The sequence below is a fragment of the Homarus americanus genome, unplaced genomic scaffold (assembly GCF_018991925.1).
Source record: "Homarus americanus isolate GMGI-L3 unplaced genomic scaffold, GMGI_Hamer_2.0 scaffold34921, whole genome shotgun sequence".
Classification (NCBI taxonomy): Eukaryota; Metazoa; Arthropoda; class Malacostraca; order Decapoda; family Nephropidae; genus Homarus; species Homarus americanus.
In genome coordinates, this window is record NW_024741901.1 from 255706 (window position 1) to 277653 (window position 21948).

At 36.8% G+C, this 21948-nt stretch overlaps 2 protein-coding genes across 2 annotated transcripts in view; both read right to left on the minus strand.

Annotated features, from left to right (window-relative positions):
• The window catches only part of LOC121876175, a 36579-nt gene extending 23998 nt beyond the window's left edge, over positions 1-12581 (minus strand). Inside the window, exons 1-12 of the mRNA XM_042381131.1 lie at positions 12419-12581; positions 8969-9152; positions 8355-8720; positions 7833-7990; positions 7279-7393; positions 6958-7102; positions 6370-6578; positions 5938-6050; positions 4256-4408; positions 2693-2774; positions 1409-1581; positions 874-1145 (exon numbers count right to left, since the gene is read on the minus strand). Of these exons, the coding sequence (XP_042237065.1) occupies positions 874-1145; positions 1409-1581; positions 2693-2774; positions 4256-4408; positions 5938-6050; positions 6370-6578; positions 6958-7102; positions 7279-7393; positions 7833-7990; positions 8355-8720; positions 8969-9152; positions 12419-12481 (2033 nt within the window). The 5' untranslated portion in view covers positions 12482-12581. The remainder of the gene's footprint in view (positions 1-873; positions 1146-1408; positions 1582-2692; positions 2775-4255; positions 4409-5937; positions 6051-6369; positions 6579-6957; positions 7103-7278; positions 7394-7832; positions 7991-8354; positions 8721-8968; positions 9153-12418) is intronic.
• A 2790-nt stretch (positions 12582-15371) lies between these two features.
• Positions 15372-21712, minus strand: LOC121876085. The gene is made up of 7 exons (XM_042381009.1): positions 21692-21712; positions 20155-20283; positions 19772-19962; positions 19068-19178; positions 18700-18848; positions 17282-17386; positions 15372-16717 (listed from the first exon to the last, which is right to left on the minus strand). Exons 2-7 carry the CDS (start codon positions 20259-20261, stop codon positions 16649-16651), a joined length of 732 nt encoding a protein of 243 aa, XP_042236943.1. The 5' UTR covers positions 20262-20283; positions 21692-21712; the 3' UTR covers positions 15372-16648.
• Between the last annotated feature and the right edge of the window lie 236 nt (positions 21713-21948).

Below are 21948 nucleotides of genomic sequence, written 5' to 3' on the forward strand. Positions count from 1 at the left end.
GGAAGAGAAGTCACCCTATGGCCATTTCACCCATAAAATTTTAGCTCTCTTGGTGTAATTCAAGATTATTTTTTTTAAATCAACACTGCACTGCATTATATATTGTCAATATGTAAAATATATTTCAAAATGACCAATAATTTGCTTGGAAACACAGAAAAAAGCATTTAGTTGAAGAGAGTCTCAAGCAAGATGTTACCTCCAGTGAAAACAGAGAGAGACTAACGCCTGTTTGCTGTGTTAAGAGGCTGGATGCCGCGCATTAAACTAGTCACTTTACCTTCAATTATGTTCAATAATTGTTAAAATGACTAAAAAATTGAATATTAAACTTTCAAAATTATTGAATAGTATAAACTTCTTGATATTTACTAAAATAGTAAGGAATTTAAGCCCTAGAACCGATTAATGTATTGGCGGACTGATACTAAAGCTGGTTGCCTGGTCAGTGCAAGCAAAAACATGTTGAGGTCGGTTCGTGAGAAATTCGTTAACCGAATTGAAGATCCTTTTGGAAGGCAGTTCGTTAACCGAAATTTCGTTAACCGAGGCGTTCGTTAAACGAGGGGTCACTGTACTGTATTTAGTTTATATTTAATGTTTTGTTAATTCTATTACTGGTATACAGTACTTTGTACAGTATGAACTTTTTCTGTGAGTTGGAACCAATTACCCAATATCCCATTGAAATAATAGATTCGGTTAAAGAAATTTTTGGTTAACGAACGACTCTGTGGAACTAATTGTGTTCGTTAACGGAGGGACCACTGTACATTACTTAAATATTTAAAGACCACATCAAGGTATCCCTTTTGATTAAGCAAGTAATACAAAATTCACTTCCTAAATACTGTATATAACAGTATATTTTACCTGTATCCACAGCTGGCAAGATCCCGACTAACCAACTCAAAAAGGCCTGAATTCTTCACTCCTTCCTGACGGTGGTGCATGACAAAGTCCAAAAGAAGATGTGCAGCTGTGTGGCTCCAGAAAGGAACCAGTTGATCATCATCTATTGGTAGAGGTTCTGGGGTAAAACTAAGAGTAAGTTCTGTCTCTTCCAAAAGTTGCATTTCCGAAACAAAAGGAAATGGGTTCTGACTGTGATATCCTCTACGTAACAGTGCAATGTGATCCTCAATCTGCAAAGATTAGTTTGTTTTAATAATTGACGAATGTGTGATATTATAAATGAAGATAAGTGATGAAGTGTCACACATCTGTCAACATGAAACCATAATAAACCCAATGACTTATCAGTACATTTCCCTCCTTACTTTAATGTATACAGAACAAAGAGCTGATATATATAAGAGAAACAATACTACAACATACTGTACTGTATAAGTGTAAACAGTATACAGTATATATCTATTAACAAAACATTGCCTGATGGTCTATTCACCTCATAACATTGTTTACGGTCATTCTGAGTATTCAGGTATGCTTTAGCCAGTTGAAGCCAGAGTTCTTCAATAGGCTGATGTTCACCACTACTAAGGTGAGCTACCAGAACTTGTGGATACAGTTGCAGCAGGGTACGAGACTCATCTTCACTCCATGCCAATTGCGAATTCACTAAAATATATCAAGTATTCAGTTTTATTCTACTTCATAAACATAATAATGATTCAACTTCTTTTAAATATAATATGACTACAGGTTGACAATCCTTTATCCGAAATCCTTGGGGCCACCCGGCATAGATCACTGACCCACATTGGGGCCTGGGGGTCTAAAATATAATAAAAATTATAATAATAATAATAATTCATTGGTCTAGGTCGTGTTTCTCACTTTTGATCTTTTTTTCATTCTTGTATTTCTTTACTGTATTATTATTTTATTATTACAGTATTATTGTTATTATTATTAATTTTATTATTATATTTTATTATTATTATTATTTTATTATTATTATTATTATTATTATTATTATTGTAATCATTATTATTTTATTTTGGTGTATTTTTATTAAAAATTTTATTTACTATGAATAATTATTATTATTATTACATTTTCGCCCCCCAGGCCCCAATGTGGGTCAGTGATCTGTGCCCGGGTGGGCTAATAATCCCTGTTAAAAAAAAAATAAAATAAAATAAAATGCCCTGTAATAACTTTTAGTAAATTTCCATACCATAGACAAAAATCCATAAGCAACACTTCCCCAAAAGTTGTTAGTACTATTAGGCGTATAAAATACATATTTAACTTCTGTATAATCATCATCACCAAAGTTCTACAGCCATTTTTCACATTTGTGTGGATTAGCTGTGATTACTGTACAGTACCTGATTACAGCTCTCCATGCTGCTGTGGTCTCTTGCAACATTTCTCAACAGGTTAACAACCTACCCTCTGCATTTAGACTCAAAAACCTCTTGAACCAGTTGGTCTCCATCATTCTTTCTACAGTACTGTACATGCCCAAACAATATCAACCTATCACACTGCAAAACTTTGCCAATAGCTACTCTCAATACCCAGCCATTTTCTTACCTCTGAACAGAGCCTCCTGTCTTTCAGTGCAGGTGACTTTTAGCCCAGTATGTATTAATGAACTCTGGATAGTAAAAAGTAAACCAAGGAATTATGAAGCCAACATAAACAAGGAAAGACCTGTAATATATAAAATAACTTTCTTTGCCATATCTCATTATAAAACCTGTAGCGAAAATATGCTTACCTTGCCTCATTCTAATAGCATTTGATTTCTCTAATTTAATAGTTGATCGATCATGTGGCCAGTAGTTGTAGATGCTGTAAATCTGTAGAGAATAGGTAAGATATAAATCATATAGCAATAAAATGTAAAATAACAAGTACATTAAAACCTGCATTTAATGGCTCCAGCCTAAAATTATGCCCTTTCTGATTACAGTATCATTACTGTAGCATCATAATGTAGACACTGTACCGTATATGCAATAAGTTTTTCTTGTACAGAATCAATAAAAGAGACATTAAAATGGACAATATTTGGCAAAACTGTTAGCTGGACTAAGTATATCACAATGCAAATTAAGTACTGTATTATGTGAATCATAGACTACCTGAAGGCGAGAGATGTTTAAATGTGGTGGAAACCTAAGATAATGTGGACTATGTGATGAGCAAACACTGGGATGAATAGTTACCATATTTTGTCAAAATGTAAATGTTGAAAAATATAAGGGCAAGGTTTAAACCCAGGTATGATCCTTACAGGATGAATTGCCCTAATATTACAATGGTAACCTTAGTGTTATTAATTATTCAGAATAATCTTATAATTTTGGCTTTGTTTACTAAGCAGAGTTTGGTCCCCTTCAAATAACTGATATGCATATGTACGATGTTATAAATGCAAACATACATAGACAATTATGCCCCATTTATAGTGAACCTGTTTTTTGCTACTTCATCATAACAATCTCAAGAGATCTGAATTTTCAGAGAAGACTCATAATTTCTTTTAAAATAATTCCAATTCGATACAGAAGTTCAAACTCTCATGTATTTCTTTACTTCCAAGGTGCAATTACGTGTGGTGCAATCTGGCATGTGGTTTGCCATGGTAGTAAAAAGAAAGTACCTAACCTCATCTGTAACATCACCTATAAAGCAAAAACCAAAATCATAGCATTCCTTTGAGAGAATTATTATTATCTCCTACAGTACAACACAAAATTCATCAAGGAATCATTGACAGAAAATCAATATGGTTGTTATTAAATGTGGACAAATCTCCTACTGTACCATAATTAAATTTAGGACATAAGACTGAGCAGTAGCGGCTGACAACACTGACTACTGGACTCGCATAACATGTTGTGACAAATTCACCTAGCGACTAGCGTACAGTACCACCTTTGGTTAAAATCCACTACTGTACTGTACTGTACTGTACTCTCTGTATAATTTAGTGTCTTTGTAACTCTTGGTCATCCAACTTCAAGTACACAAAAATGTAAAGAAATACTTTTCTAAGCCCCCTCTTTCAATGTCTGGAATTAATAAATGCATATTCAAGCATCTATAAAAATTAATGTGTCTAAAAAGATAACAGCATTTCATTTGTCTATATTTTTAATCTATTTTATTTTATTCATCATTTCACCATTTTCAGCTTACTAGCCATTTAGGCTATAGGTCTATCCAGTGTTAGTACAGCACAGGAGGAAACCAGATTCAGGGAAACCTGTGATGTTTGGTAGTGAGGGTCACACCCTTCACACTTGTGTCCGGACCCAAGCAAGGCACACCTTACCTCGGCAAGGGTCTCGTGGTGTCTACATTCTCTGCGTATAGTGCCAGGCTGAGCATTATGCTGCTCCATGATGGAGAACTGTTTTGTCAGCTCATAGAAACGGGTCCGCACCTTATCCACTGTCGTGCTGTATCCTGCTATATCTTCCAATTTCTACAAAAGAAAAAAGAAAAATTTACAGTACAATATCCTGATATCCACGAATCTTACCATATTAATGAAAAACAGTCTGTAATAAAAGAAGGAATTAGTACAATAAACTTTTACCCTTTCTCTGAATATATAATTAAACAAGTCATGACAAATGTATGTCAGCAGTCAATATGGCCATCACTGACAAAAAACAAAAAAAATAAAAAATAAAAATAAAATAAAAGAAAAGGGGATAGATTACTATTGTAACTCTGTGTGCCTCCAGCTCCAATACATGCATTATGATTTTAACTGAGCTCTGACTTCCTTTAAGTTCCTGACTTATGATATGAAGGCTTATTCTATTACGCTCTATAGTCTATAATATTACTATTATTATTATTACAGGTACTATAAGATATGGAATCTGACAAGCTTTGGTTCAAATGCAAGCCAGAAGATGCAGAAACAGGCATTTGGGAGCATTACATACTGAACCTGGACCATATACTGTACTGTACAGCCACCTCTATAACCTTGACCTGTGTAGCTACATTACTTAAGAGCATGTGTCAGATTTTCAGATGTCTACAGGCAAAAACAATTCTTTTATGAAAGGTTTTCAGGAACGCAACCCATTCATAAATCGGGGTTGGCCTGTACTTGGCGAGCATCTACTGTATATATGATGGATTGTGTGTATACAGTTAACTGAGGAAAACAAAGTGTACAAAATTCATCTACCCAAAATTACGATTGGAATAATAACCCTAATGTAACTTTCCCGCTCAGCCTGCTAACTCTCGCTGGTGCACAAAGAAATGTTTATTTTCTTTATGTTTTTGACCTTATGATAATTTGTATGTGCACATTCTGTATGTAGGATTGTGTGTGCAAGTAACTGATTAAAAAACATGAAGAAAGTCAAGTTTATTTATCCAAAATTACGAGTTGAATAATAACCATAACATAGCTTACAGCTTGGCCTGGTAGCAAGAGGGTTAGGTGCCACCGGCAATGTTAGGTATAACACACAAATAAGCACACCACCACCCTCAGCTGGGAATTCAAACAAAAGCGCTAAATTGCAGGAGCGATTATCTTAAAGATGGCAGTCAGGGATCACCACAAGGGGTGGGGGATGGTGGAATGAAAGACGCTGGTTGGGGGATATGCGGGAGGGAGGGGTGCTTGTTATGATCACTGAGCAAGAATACATCTCTGCCCATCTCTCCAAGATGGCCACCCCAGCTGACTCCTGGGGGCGGGCAATTTTAATTTTTGCTGGGACCCAAAATCATATAAGTGGAGCATGCTTTCATTAAATGAATTAACATATCAATTTAGGAAATACGTATAAGTGAACTTTTCTCATCTCAAACATTCGTAAAGCGAGGGATACCTGTACTGTACTTGTATTTATGTGCACAGTATGGTATCTTATACAGTAATGGCAATTTTTGATGGGACAGTACAGAAAACTATAAAATCTTTCAAATGTAAAATAAATCATTCATCAAAATACTTTACCCTTCAAAAATCAAACTTACCTGCACAATTTCTTGCCACAGCTCAGTGTTATTCACATGTTCATTGTTAAAGCGGTACACTCTCTCATGGTAATATGCCAGAAGGTGTCTCTCAATGGGTACAGTCCAATTTTCTGCCAAAATTATAAAAAAATTCTAACAATTCCTCTTACATAATTATTTCTCCTCACCATTTGAGGACTGATATTTGCTATTACTAAAGCTATGTAGAGAGAAAATAATATAAGTTAGTGTTGCTAAGGCCAAACAGCTATGTAATGTACTAGCTATAAACTTACAATGTTATGACACTGCAATTATGAATGTACAACAATAATTCAAAAAGGCAAATTGTGGTAGCAAGAGAAGGCCTATAAAAGGCAGAGAATAGTGAAGAAATTCTTCAATACACCGAGTCATCAATAAGAGTGTATCAAGTACAGCATAACATACTTTTCAGTGTCTTGGGTTTCTTGCCACGCTTCTCCATTATCTTCAACCATTTGGAGTTACGTTCTGGGACATATTTAAAGACTCGCTCAATGTAATCTTTATAAGCAATGGTAATTTTTTCATTATGTGGCTTGGAGTTGTGTTCAACCATCCTTTGATACAAAGTGACAAGTGTACTCCATCTCCCCTGAACTTGGTCTGCTGTGTACCTGAAAGATTTAAAACCAATGAATAACAAACTGGACTAGTATACTCGCTCCAAAAATTATCTTTAAGGTTTTGTGTTAGACAATATGTCACAACAGAGAAAGAATTTTGACAACCCTACCGAGACAACAGGAGTAGCGGTGTTCATTTTGAAATTCATCAAACCCCTTCATGAAGATACTTTTTGGAGTGTGTGATATTAACTGTGAGCACTGTAGTGTAGTTATATAATTATATTGCAAGCCAGTAGAGAGTTGGATTTTGAAGTAAAAAGGTCCTAGATAAGAAACAGGATTGTTAATTTTAACCCATGTCTGTTTTACTGTACGAAAAAACAAAAGTAGCTATTTTATAATGTATCCACTAATAATCTTCACTTACTGGTATCCGTGAGTCAGAAGAACCTGTCGAATTTGATCCCAGACCTTGTGCCTCATGCGGGTTCCCCCGTTCTGACCCAGACGCTTACTGCCATTTACTTCAAGCTGTTTTATTAAAAGCAGAGTAGCATGGCGATCCCAAACTCCTTTAAAAAAACAAGTTACAAAATTAAATAGAAGATGATTTCATTGCTTTTACTGAATGGAAATTAATTTATATACGGTAAAATGTATTCTCTTTCCATAGCTTGTTTACTTTTAACACCTCACTTCTTTGACTCCTTTTCATCCAGAAAACTAAAAAAAAATATCTGACACTTACCAAATAGGCTGTTAAGGTCATCTAAGTATTGGCATGTTTTTCTGGTGTTGTAGAGATCATTGTGATTGGCTGTATTACGATACTTCTTACACAGCTCACGCCATCGCATACGGATCTGATGGGCAGAGGTATATAAGAGTACTGTACCTGTATGCTATAAGTCTTTTTTCAGACATTTCATCACTGATTGTTCACAATCCCAACAACAGTAACAATCATGAAAAATATGAAAAGAACGTGGGTCCCATAGGCATGAATGTCCATAAGGGACTATTGATAGAGCACATTCCATATTAAGCCATTGGTACACAAGGAGGAAATAATGATGGAATATACTGATCCAGCTGACTGGTGGCAGAATGTGATCATGAATACTTGCCAGGGTCAAGGTTATGCACTTGACTGTGGGAACTACTGGGACCTGAAGCTGTTTGATCTGGTTATGAAAGTGTGAAAAAAGTGATCAAGAAATTAGTAAGGGAGAGAGTGGACAAGAACAAAATGCAGTTTGAAAAGATATGGGTAGTATATAATTAAAACTTTTAAGCTCTTGCCTGTAACACAGTGAACTGGTAACCAGCCTCAGCAAGTTTGACTCGAATTATCTCCCATGCTTCTGTCCTTTTGCATTCTTTATCTAAAATAAAGTAAGCCTTTGGGTATTCCTTCAGAAGATGAATAAGGAGTCGACTGGACTTGTTGTCCCATGGCCCTGAAAACACATAACAAGGGTTGATAATATCAGCATCAAAGAAGTAAAAGGTAATATGGTGTAGAAAGTAGTGAGTGGTGCTGGAGGTGGAAGTGTGGGTGGTTGTTATTAGTGGTGGTGTGGGAGAACATGATGTTGAGTGGCCCTTAGAAGGCTGTGCTGGGAGGGGTATGTGAGGTTCTTTTTTACAAAGCTAAGGTTTTAACAAATAAAGGCAGGAATATAGTACTGTACATATAATTGGTAGTGGAAGTGGGTCCCATAGGCCTGGCAATACAATAAGGATATTATGGATAAAGCATACTGTATATTAAGCCCTCAGTACAGTTCTCAAGTGGGCAACATTGCCAGCCCTGCAACTAACCTAGGCGATGGCTGTATGGAGCATCATGTCGCACTCTTCTGCCAAAAGTGTTGTCCTTCATAAGTCTGTTAAGGTAAACTGGATTGTCATACATGTACACATTGGCTGAGGGAATCTCTATACCCTCAGCCAGCCCACTTCCATCAGACTGATCTATGTTTTCCACTGTGTGTTCCACCACAGGCTCCATATGGTCTATGATACTGGTATGCTCAATGGAATGTTCTGCAGGCACAATAAGAGTCTGATCAAACTGAATATCCGAGCAGGTACTTTTCTGAGGTGCTGTGCGTTTCATCCTTTCCCCAAGGATGCTGGCTACTGCCTCCTCCATGGCTGCTTCTGACTCCCTTGCTTCCCACACACCTGTTTAATAAAAAACAATCATATTTTTGTAATGATGTTATGGAGGGGATCTATGTAAGAAAAATTATACATTCATTTAAAAATAATAGAATAACATTTATGTACTACTTTGTGCATCAGATTTGTTCTTTTTATCTGTAGATGTTCAGTGCAATGGTGTACAGATATTAAGTAGATATTTCTTAAAAAAATTGCTCATAGAAATTAATATAATTCAGAAACAAAATCCATAATATATGATAATTCACCTTTCTGTAGGTGTGTGCCATGTTGTGAAACATCTAAAGATGAAGTATGTGGCTCTTCTTCTTCCCCATCCCTGTCAACAACATTTTCAACATTATCCACCCCTGTAATCTGACACTGGTGGGCGTGGAAGTCCTCAGTGGTTGGGAAGAGCTGGAAACATGCTCCACACATATAAGATGTCTCCTGAAAAATGGAATAGTAATGAGCTGATATCTCCAATGTCATTTCATTGTTATAATATTTCATAATTTTGACTCAATAAGCAGACTTTCATTATCTAGCTGCAACTCTCAAATACTGTACCGTACTGTAAACAAGATGCTCATCCTGTCACTCAACCCTTACATCAGGTGAAAAAACATAACAAAGATGATTCCCATGTTAAGAGCAGTGTAGTTATGGTACAGTGATCTCCCCATTAACTGGAATAATTGGTACAGAGTTCTTCCGGGGAGGAGAGACTTCAGGGTAACGAGACAAATCGCTCAAACCTGGAAGAATCCCACATCCCTGGAATTTTTCAATGTACAGTACTGTGAAAAGTTTCTTATAATTTTCCAAAATTACGCATGATTTCATCTCAAGAGTTTGCTCCTAAACCACCCCCAAAAAATATATAATATATATATATATATATATATATATATATATATATATATATATATATATATACAGTGGGGTATGGTATAACGAACGGATCCTACTACGAATATTCCTATAACGAACGGTTTTACCTATAAAATTGAGAATGCTATAACGAATGCAACTCCTACAACGAACGTGGATGAATACGGGACTATATCGCCTGGCGCATGAATATTGTTGTACCGCGACCCACAACAAGAGCGTCAGGCGCCATCTTTGTCTCATTGTGTAGCCAGTGCACCACTGTTATTGTTGAAATTTCGTCTTTTGATGTGGAAATTCGCGTTATTTGTATAACTATTTTGTTACACAAGTATACAATTGTAACAATGAGTCGTCCAAAGCGAGTGAGAAAGCTAATAACCCTTGAAACTAAGAAAGAAATTATAAAGAAACGTGAGAATGGAAGAAGCATTGCGAAACTTAGTGATGAATATGGGATGGCTAAATCGACTATATGTACGATTTTGAAGAATAAAGAGGAGTTAAAAACTGTGCAAGTGGCTAAGGGAATCTTTAGACTTAGCAAAGCAAAGTGTAATGTGATTGAAGAGATGGAAAATTTACTCTTAGTGTGGATAAAGGAGAAAGAAATGGCAGGTGGTAACATTAGTGAAGCTATAATTTGTGAGAAGGCCAGACAATTGTTTGAGGACCTTAAAGCCAAGACTCCCAGTGGAAGTGATAGTGATGTGCCAGTGTTTAGGGGTACCTGCATGCTGAATAACACTAAGGTAAGATAAAGTACCGTATTTTTTACATTTTCCACAGAATTTTTTCAGTGTTAGGTGGTTGTATTTGGGGGCCTGGAACGGATTAATCCTATAACGAACGAATGCTATAACGAACGAGGTTCTGGAACCAATTACGTTCGTTATAGCATACCCCACTGTATATATATATATATATATATTTATATATATATATATATATATATATATATATATATATATATATATATATATATATATATATATATATATATATATATATATATATATATTATATATATATATATATATATATATATATATATATATATATATATATATATATATAGGAAGTGGGTTGTTGAACTCATTGGGGAGTGGTTTTATTATATATATATATTTAATATAATATATTATATATTATATATATATATATATATATATATATATATATATATATATATATATATATATATATACATATATATATATATATATATATATATATATATATATATATATATATATATATATATATATATATATATATATATATATATATATATATATATATATATATATATATATATATATATATATATATATATATATATATATATATATATATATATATATATATATATATATATATATATATATATATATATATATATATATATATATATATATATATTAAAAATCAGGAGTTTCCAAAAGTTTTCTCGGAATTTTCGAGAAAATGCGCTGGTTTTCAACCTCGGAATTTGTTCCCAGACCTGAAAAAACAAATTTCAGAGAGATTTTTCATTATTTTCTCAGAAAATTGACCTGATTTTTAACCTCAAACTCACTGACACCCGGAATGGAGAGAGTTTTCCCCGAAAAATTTGAAGTCAATTTTAATTTCAGGTATTGGAAAATTCTGGCTAATGGGGATTCTGGCTTACAGAGATATTACTTTTGTAAACTAAACCTTTGTGCAAAATAGCACAAAACAGCCTTTCAAGCTGTTTTGCCATAATTGGTAATTTTAGGCAAACCGTCAAAAAGTGCTACAAATGTATACGTTTACAGTAGTTTACAATTGGCGCCACTATAGCATATGGTCTATAGGCTATTTAGGTTAAGTTAGCTTTGGTTAGGTTAGACAAGGTTTGGGTATATTAGGTCAGGTTAGGTTAGATAAGGTTAGGTGCTAGTGCAGCACCCTAGAGTCAATGTTAAAAATGGCTTCCTTTAGCTTCGATATGAGCATGAAATGAACAAAAGAAGTGATCTGTTTCGTCAAATTAGGAAGCGGCAGGATGCATACATAACAACCCTGACATTCTTAACAGTGCTACTCATTCACTGTTTCAACGAGCTAGAATTACATAAAAAAATAAACACCCGAGTTATTTCCATAAAGTCATCGGACATTGTGTATATCTACCTAGCTATCATGACCAACAAGTGTTTCACATACAGTATTTGCAATTAAATTAAGGGAAGGGTAAGCAACTCTGTGATAGTTAAGTAGCACAGTATGGTATATGACCTCTCTTAAAACATTTGGCAAATCTAAAGAAAAATGGTTATGTAGTTGTAGGGGTTTGGCTGCCATGTTAACCAGTTACTCTTGAAAAATATATGTAGAAAAGGTTAAGTAATGTAATTTTCATATTTTACTTTTCCCTAGTTTTTTCCTGTAAATGAAGACACTGTAGGCCTGTCATCTACCCAACACATAATATTCTCCATGCACTTTTTGTCATCTTCTCTAACGGTAGGTAAGAAAGCTTTTATCATTTACAGAGAAATTCCTTCAAGTTGGTGCTAAAGGCGTGGCATAGCCGTCAAGTATTACCTAAGATAATTGCAATTCCTCCACCTGGTTTATGATATTTCTAAAATACCAAAACTTTTTTTCTACTTTAAATTGTCGTAATGTGGCTGGTTCTTTGGGGACAGTCTTATAGAACATTACGTTTTACAATATATGTGGTAAATGTTGACATAAGTATTAATGAAGTTTTATCCAATCCAATGAGTGGGAAGCAAGAGGCTTATCACAAATATAAAGAGACTGTCACTATGTCACTCTTCTCTACATACCACTTCCTCCTCCGGGAGCTCTTCATACCCCTCTGGATCCACGACAACTGGAGAATCCGCCATTTTAGTGAGAAAATAGAATCATCTACGGGAAGTGTATTTGTAGAGTACTTTAAACAAACCACAGGGCGCTTAAACGCTGATGTCCGCCATAACAGAGTTGGCGAAGGGACTTATGCGCCTGCGCCACACTCTGCTCACAACCGATCTTCTCAACATTAATTATATAAAAATAGTAATAATAATAATAATAATAATTATTATTCAGTCGAATTGTCATACATATTTACAATAGGATAGACTTGTATATAAACTACTTAGGTATACAATTCAGCATGAATATATATATACAATGAAGGTAAACGTTGCATGTAGGCTGTGGGAGTATATACAGTTTCCTATGGCCATGGATAGACAATAAAATATTTTCGGGCGTTCCTACTGCATCATCGTCACCTACAGTATATGTTCAACCATATTGCTTACGGGCAGTGTGCCACCAAGAGCAAGGAATATCACATTCCTTGGCCGAGAACTAGCGAGTACAGTACTCTCCGGGGAAAACAAAGCCTTGGACATTAAACGCAATTACAGAAAGTTTAAGAATGAACAAACACAAAATCAAGAAGGAACATGGAGTGTGAGGACATTACTCAGCTGGTAAGTGTGTAGATATAAGGAAATGAAAATATTGAAGTGGGTTATTCTTGGATTCAATGAAGATGGATAGGTTCACATAGCTTAATACAGGTAGTTAAAATTTTTTTGGGGCTTCATATAAACTGTATTGAGGTGGCGAAAAGGGTGAAGATTTGTTTTTGTCGACCATGGAATCTATTAATAAAAATAGGATTTCCTAGTGTATTTTGTAATGTTTAAAGCGAATCTGACCTATATTTCCGTCTCAAATGAACACATTACCAACAATATTGGTTATTCAAAGTGGGAAGGGCTTTGTAGTAGAGGAAAAGACTAAAAAGAACACCAACACCTTTGAAAACCTTACCCAAACTCTTATAAGCTGCAAAAAGGTTAAGAATATCTTCCGAATTGATGGGTCCCTCATTTAAACACCGAAAACAACACCACCATCACATACTAAACGCCGAAAACAAGACCACTCACATACTAAACACCGAAAGCATTTATATTTGTATTATTACTCAAAAATCATCAGGAGCCTTAGTGCATCCAGTTTAGAACAATTGGCTTAACAAGTCATGCCTACGGTTTTATTAACCATAATTTTAAGTAGAATAAAATTTAAAATACCATAGATAGTGAGTTATCTGAAGATCAAAATTGATTTTGAAAGGAAAAGGAACTAGAGAAGCTTTGAGAATTTTGAGTAAAGGGGCTTTATAGGTCCAAAGAAATTTGCATAGTGTATATACTTTGTTGATTTACAGAACGCTTTTGATGAGGTTAAACCCAATAATTTTATAAATGTCTTTGAAAAAAATAATTATTAATAAAGGAGGTATTTGAATTCTAAAACAAATATATATTTATATTTATTGGCAACAGCAGGTTGCAGTGTGAGCAAATAACGAACTTAATAATTGGTTCAAACTTCAAAGCTAGACAGGGAGTAAGACGAGGCTGTGATTTTATCTCCAACATTGTATAATATAGTTTCAGAATTCTTAATGAGAGAAGTTGTGAGTGATATGGAGGAATAAAAGTTACTGTAATGGTTACTTCACTATCGCGGATAGTGAAGATACGTTACAAAAACTGGTTAACACAGTGGAAAAAAGTGAAGACTATGGGTTAATAGTTAATGCTGTTAGGGTTGTTTCCAAAACTGGAAATAAATCCTAAAATATAAATTATGATAGGCAAGAGGGAACTGAATAAGTGGAAGATTTTGTGTATTTGGGAAGTAACATTAGCTGTGATGGTATATGTGCGAAAGAAATCATAACAATAATAGGCCAAGCAAAAATAGCATTTAATAATCTAAAATTATGCCCCTATTTACAGCTGGGTTAACTTTGGGTGCCTTTCTGCTAACCAACGACTCTTACCGAAGGCAAGCATTGCATCCACTCGACTGCCGCACCCATGATGAACAGGTAAAGAGCACTGACTCAAAATATTATGTTGTAATTGTAAATCACTACCTTATTGGCTTTCGTACCAGCTTTGGTACTGTATGTGTATTGTACTTTTAGAATGCAACAGCTGAATGGATACAGCGCTCGTCCCCCTCCTCTCCTGAAGGTCGCAGGACTATTGAATTTTCAAACCTTCACTTGGCGCACTCCCATTCCTCCCAGCTGTAAGTGGATACCAAACTTCAATGGAAAGTGTTTGCAAGAGTTCACAACTCTTACTCCAAAAAAGTTAGTTCTAAGAGTTCTCGGAAATTATATCTAAGTCCTGTAACCTCTAATGGGGCGGCCATCCGCTAATTCCAGGTAAGTATATTTTACTGAGTATTAGGGGGCCTATTTATATTAAAACACCCCAACTCTTTCGTATATAAAAGTGGACAATTGTAAACATTCTGGTCTTATTAGTGAATTGGGGGTGCCTGAGTGCCGGCACCAGTTTGGTGGCCCTCTTTTGGCCGTTTTCATTCGTTTGACAGTCTTTGGGATAACTCGGAATTCAAGGAGAATTGCAGTACTCCAAGTGAGGTAGCCCTACACGTTGGAAAATTATTCTTAGAGACAGTCCATCTGAGTGTGCATAGGATCTTCTGACTAATCCACTTAGTAAATAGGGAAGTCCAGTTTCTTCTGCTAAAAAGCCAAGAACACGTAGATCTTTCTCACGTCTAATTTCCATTTGAAAAATTTCTTCCTTATGTTAGGCATGTAGTGGGCTCCCTTACTTTGACTACGACCAGAGTAAATTCTCTTGCATTCAGCGTTGTATAACAGCATCTGTTTTTTTGTCCTGTAGAATTTAGTAGACCAGTTCACTGATAAACAAAGACAACATATACTTCCAGAGAAATGCTTTATTAAACATAAGGAATGAAAAGTAAAAAGAAACACATGCCTACATAAAGTTCTGTATGTGAACACATACAATATATACATGAAAAGTAATTAAACAAATATACTTGGCTGGAAAGTTTGAAAATGATGAAAAAACTAAATTAATTCCCATAACTCTGCACATTTGCTGATAGCATACATCATTACACGAATATACATATACGCACATACTGGTATATGCTGTAGTAGCTAAAACAACTAGCTGTGCATACCTTGTGGGAAACAATAGGAGACCATGATCGATAAATTTTGGTATATGAAGGCTGTCACTAGTCACACGTAACACTTCGGAGCATATCGACCCCCACCTGCACAGTTAGTTGTTTTAGCTACTGCATATTATTATATAGTTATTTCCAAGGCATAACCAGTGATTCATCTTTGAAATGCCACTGTTGGCTACAGTGCTTTGCTACTACAGTACAAGGTTTGCCTTCTCAGAACAGCTGACAATTTCTGTTGTTATGGTTACAAGCAAAGACTTTGATAAATTCATCCATATTAATGTAATTTTTTTTTATCCTTGGGAATGTATGCCATTAACACTGAGGTCCGACAGCCTGGCATCAGTCATACTGTTCATCAAGAAACATTCTCCCTGATGACGCTGATGTTGGTGGCAGCACTAATGCAATATTTAGCAATTTACTGTGAGGTCTGGAAACGCTTCTTTATAGGGTGCCAAGAACTCAGTAATTTGCTGGATACTGCTAATCTGTACACCAGATGCAACTTTACTATCTACCAGCCGTTTGGCTTGTTTGAGCTCAACTTCTAAGTGCTCAGTTTCCACTTCATACTCAAAAGCTACATCTTGCCCCTTGCCACCCCCCCCCTTCCCTTTCTGACGCCACTGCTTCCTGGGTGGAATTTCGTTTAGTAACTTAACATCACGTGACTATAAAAGATAATCTTTGCAATTTTTACAGTAGCTTGATTAGTAGACGTGTTCACATTGTTGATATCTTGTGGCGCTCCTACACCTTGGTTTGACTACTGGCCTTGACTCTGAGTGACATCCTGACATAAGATGTGTCCATAAATGGTGCGGGCGAAAGGTGGTGATGTCGTAATTTAGAGATGGCTAACAAAGCTTTACCGAACCTAAGATGAAGCTCTTTATGTCGATCATCCAGAGAATTGAAGTGTGTACGTGTGTGTGTGTGTGTACAGGTCATCTGGTGAATTTGGCGAGAGCATCAAGAGTGTAGGTCGTTCCTCACGCCTCCTCTGGCTCTCTAAGGAAGTAACGCTTGGCCTTCATACCCGCCTTCTTGTTGATGATGGTCTGTGGGAGACATATCATGATTTATTTCCCCTCATTACTACTACACTCCATTCAATACACAAACCACAAGGACACTTTTAGAACCCACCTATTTCCAGACCCGAAAATTAGCTTAAACCTAACGTAGTCTACCCCTAATTTAACGTAGCCTAATCTAACTTGGAAAACTTTTCTCCCTACCCATCTAACCTAACCCAAACGTTTGACTTTCCCTCCTTTACACACAATATTATAGAGATTAGGTAATATTTAGAGCCCTGCTGTTTTCTTCGCAAACAAACCCGGATCCAACGTTAACGTATCTGGGTTAGGTTAGGATATATTGTTTACGTGGGATTATTTGTGTTAGGTTAGACTAGATATTTTTTGTACGAGTGATTACATTTAACCCATAGACTATTAAAGTATGGAAGTTTTATCTGTTTAATTATAATTTTCAAAGATTATTAGAAAATGTGTTTTGTGTTACAGACTGCACTGCCAAGAGTTGAGTTTGTCATTGCATTATGAATGACAAGAAACGCAAAACTCTCCACAACGATAAGATACTTGTTCACTACTCACCATAACGAAGCCCTCTCGGTCGAAGCTCCGGATGATGTTGGTGTTGAACTGTTCCTTCTCCTTGAGGTGAACCAGAACACTCGGTGACACGAAGTAGTAAGTGTTCTGTAAATGTTTAGTTGTACGATTTGAAGATGACATTTACATAGTCATTTGTACAAAATGGGGGACAAGACAATTTTTTATATATACTGTACCAGGAAATGAGTTTATATGTACTGAACAATACTGGGAAAATTGGTTACAGACATGGGGTAACAGTAATAGACTATTACATCGTGTTTAAAGTAATAGTAATACTGTAGTAATATATCACAACCTAACCTTACCAAACCTAGCCTAGATTAGGTTATTAGATTAGGTCAATGGACGCTACAGTGTAAATATCCTGGTAGACCAACTCCAGGTCGATAGACCGTAAGTTCATCATACCAGTGCCTGACCGCAGTGCTGATACCTCCAAGCCGCTAATTCAGCGTTTTGTAAAAGCGGGTACAGTAGTGTTATTCATTATGACCTTTGGGTGGCTTACAGTACCCTCTGTGTAATTGGTTACATCCACAGAACTGTAAACCACAGTCAGAACTTTGTGGACCCTTCTCTTGTTCATACGCAAATATAGAATATGTGGAGGGATATCAAAAGCTGGGTGCTTCGTGTCGGCACCAAGAAACAACATTACGAAAGGTATTTTGCTCGGTACATGTTCCAAGTTCCTCACAACACCATACTGCACCACTTTCTCCTTCAAGAAGACGCCACATTATCCTCCTCCATCTGGTAATTAAAGTTAGGTTAGGTCGGGTTTCATTAGGTTTGGTTTGGTATCTTTTTTCATGTTTTACTCACAATTTCCCTCTACTGTACTATAAATCCCTTCTCAGTTTGTGCAATCAAAACTGTTGGTACTGAGGGGTGGAGGGGGGCGGGGAGGCTATCTTTATAACTACTCATTTCCGACAGAAATGAGGATCAGATTCATATGATACAATGAAAAACACTGGGAGCACTTATTTTTGTTGGCAATATTCGTTTTTGGTCTCCACCGAATCATAACCGCAAAAAACATATATATTCTTTATAGATGAATACTAAGTTAGAAGATGGCTATGAGATGATTGTATTGAGTGAAGGAGGAGGTACAGTACAGTACAGTACGATACTGTACACGGGATTTTTAAATAGCAATATACATCTACGTTAATTTATAATTTGGGAGGTACTGTTTATGTTTCACAGAGGGGCAGGGAGAGTCCAGTATATCCCAATATGTATTTAAAAGGCAAAATGAAAGGACGGAAGAAGTCATGTTTAAGTTAAGAATTTGACCTTATCTCTTCAGCCCTAGAAATAAATAAAATTACAGAGGCCATGGCCAATAACGGTACCCCCCCCCCCCCCTGCCAGCACTCACTCACCTTAGAGGGGGAACCGTCGAAGTCTTTTTTCATGAAGGAATAACCGAGCCGGAACCTCTCCGTGTTGGTCTTGAGCCATGTAATTGTGTTTATGAGTATCTGATACACTCGGCCCCCGTCCTCACCACCCACCTGGTCAAGATCAGTGTCTGTCGAGATATAACATAGAAATAATCTCTGACAGCACGTGTAGACACCCATCTGTTTTAGACTACCGTGCTTAATGTGGATATAAGATGATATATAATGTACTGGTATGCTTGGTTTGTAAGGGAGACATAATCGTAGCATTTAGAAGTAAATCACCGAGCACAACAAAGATGGAGATGGGTCTACCAACAAGAAAGAGGTACATTATGGTACAGTACTTGGGTTATGGTCCTCCAGTTCGTAGTAGTAGTCGCTGTCCTGATAGAGACGCTCGATGGTCACTGTTGGGGTCGTCTTGACGATAAAGCTCCGCACCAAATACGGCACACCTGACACGTGAAAATGGATCTTAGGTCATTATATGGTTTGTTATTTAAAGAGTGATGTATATACACCACTGTAACCCGACATAAGAGGCTATATCCGTGGATATTGGTGCCGCCAGCCATCGTGACAAAGGCTCAAACATCTGATTATGATTAAAAGTCGACCTTAAACCATAAATTTATAGACATCATCAAAATTCGACTTTAAACTTCCTACAAATATTAATGAAAGTGAGGAATATACATCACCCGAACCCTTGTGCATCTAATCTATAACTGTTTAACAAAGTGTAGAAATCAGAAAATCGGTCAGCAATAACTGTTCCAGGATAGCAGTGGAACAAATTAACAAAGCCTGTACGAAAATCTTTGATGAAATGGTCAACCAAACTTTGGATGTCAAGAGCGTTAACAGCCAACAGTTTGTTTTAGAAGTAACTTTAGGGCACACATAGGAAGATACAAGACAAGAACTACACTGTTGAGGTCACCACGCCCCACCATCCTTCACCAGCGTTTCCTGCATCAACAACAGCTCTGAGAAACACCCTATACGTCACCTTTCCAGTAGCTGTGAGAAACATAAGTCGCCTTACCAACAGCTATCAGAAACGACTCGAAGTTCTCGTCTTTGAGGTGCGTGAAGGTGCCCTGGACGAGGGACCAGTCGGGCTCCACCTTGACCTGGTTAACGGTAAGGTTCTCGGCGGCCGTCACGTTCTCCAGCACCCGCACCGTCCGCCACGCATCATCCAACTCGTACCCCAAGAACATGGACTCGTTAGAACTGTAAGGGCGTGGCAGAGAGAGTGTGGCGTTATAGGGTGTGACAGGGAGAGTGAGGCGGTATAGGGTGTGACACGGAGAGTTGTAATTGGGTAGATGTGGTCTATTGATGAATGGGGACTGTCTATAGCCTTATTGTTTATAATAGAGGCTGGTGGTGGTGTACTGCGTCATAATGGTGTACAGTACTCGCCTGAGGGTGGCGTTGACCAGTAGTGCCTCCTGTTTCTCCAGCTCATGTATGACGTTCTTCAGGAAGGCGAAGATGAGGATGACGACGATTGTCGCCAGGATCAACATAATGGGTGTCTTCCTCGTGAGTCTAATAACATTAAAAAAAGATTACCGATTAGCAACATTCTCATATAGTAGTATTAACATTTTCACACATGGATTAATATATGGGCTCCTGACTTCGTTAACAATCTAAGGTAATGTTAGCAACGTAGTTATGAAGATTAACTGTCACTTAATTCAGTGTTGATAATGACCACATATGGCTTAGTCGGAATTGTTAAAGAGTTAGTTGTGTTTTCAAGCTAAAATCTGGCCAAAGATACCGGTACCTAATAGACAACTCTAGACAATATTAGGTTTCTAGGTGGCATCCATAAATTAAATGTCGTGTAATAATATAATTTTCGCGACAATGGCTTCATTAAACGCGCCACCAATTTTTTGAACGTTTATTACTATCTTATAAAATGTTGGTATCACTCTCTCTCTGGTGTGACGTCAGCGTAAACATTTAAGAGAGTATAGTCATTCATTTATCTCTGCGATAAAGTCTTTATATACTTACTGATATTATGAATTTTTTTATATTTCAGTATTCCTACGAGTACATTGCACGATAGATAGTTGTCACAAATTCGTTAGAATGTGGTGCACTGTACTGTACGTGTGTGGTTAACAGAGCATCAATATTTCTTTGGGGATTAATTTTAGGTTGTGGTATATTTTTTAACAGGTTTTAAGCTAAAGCCTTTACAATAACCTTATTTTTCAAGTTTTTATTTATGTGAAAATAAGTTGAAGTTTGTTGATGATGCTGACAGTTTAAACAAGTAAGACAACAACAACAGTTACTAATTCTTCATCATAAATGTTCCGAGGGTTGTCACAGTGCTTGATTCAGAGCCTCTTGAAGCTTTAATGTTTACGCCTCAGTACGGTGAGCCCCTAACTGGGTATTCACGTGTTGAGAGTAGCACTGGATCTCACCTTCAACTGCCACTAGTGTTACTCATGATCCGAGATACAGGCTATATGTATATATTTTCTCACATTCCTATAATGGCCGGAATCAAGAGCGCGCGTACACACACACACACCTGTATTTCTAATACTGTAATCTCCCTGAAAGTTGAGGGTTAGTTCGTTGTGCTGTCAACCAATTTTATTAGTTCGTAGTGTCAGTACTAATATGTTTTTCTATCTGGGTTTGTGGGTTAAAGGGACTCCAAATTTTGACTACTGTAGTTATAAAGATCGGAGTCCATTAAAAACTGGGACCATTGTGGATTAGGCTTTAATTCTAAAGGTTAAGTTAGATTGGTATTTGCTAGGACTGGCTCCAAATGGACTTGACCCAATTCATAGGTCTAGATTAGGCAAAGTTGGGGGCCTAATGGGACTTGGGGCCCATTGATTGTTAACCCAATCCTAATGTTCAGCTTAGGGTAGTTGGGACTTCTTTAGACTGAGGTTAGGCTCAGTTGACTACTCACCTCAACAGCAGTGTGTGTGTGTGTGTGTGTAAGGGGAGGGGGTAAACAACCACTCTCACCGGTTATCTGGCCACGTTACCCAGACCGGGGCTATCTCTCCTCCTCAAGGCGTTATCTTTGGTCATTATTCTCTACGTTAACCAGAACGAAGGCGTGACACCTAACTAGTTTAATGAGTGCCAGTCCAAACAGGTCCTAAGCTAAATGATCCCTTAAAGCCGAGGTCTAGTCCGAATGTTCCTCACTCTAAATGGTCT

Excerpts from the sequence above, each read along its gene's own strand:
- LOC121876085 (XM_042381009.1), bottom strand. The coding sequence starts at position 20,261 with ATGTTGATCCTGGCGACAATCGTCGTCATCCTCATCTTCGCCTTCCTG. Across the intron at positions 17,387-18,699 it reads TCGACGGTTCCCCCTCTAAG|AACACTTACTACTTCGTGTC; the intron begins GTGAGTGAGTGC and ends AAACATTTACAG. Across the intron at positions 16,718-17,281 it reads ACCGAGAGGGCTTCGTTATG|ACCATCATCAACAAGAAGGC; the intron begins GTGAGTAGTGAA and ends TGTCTCCCACAG.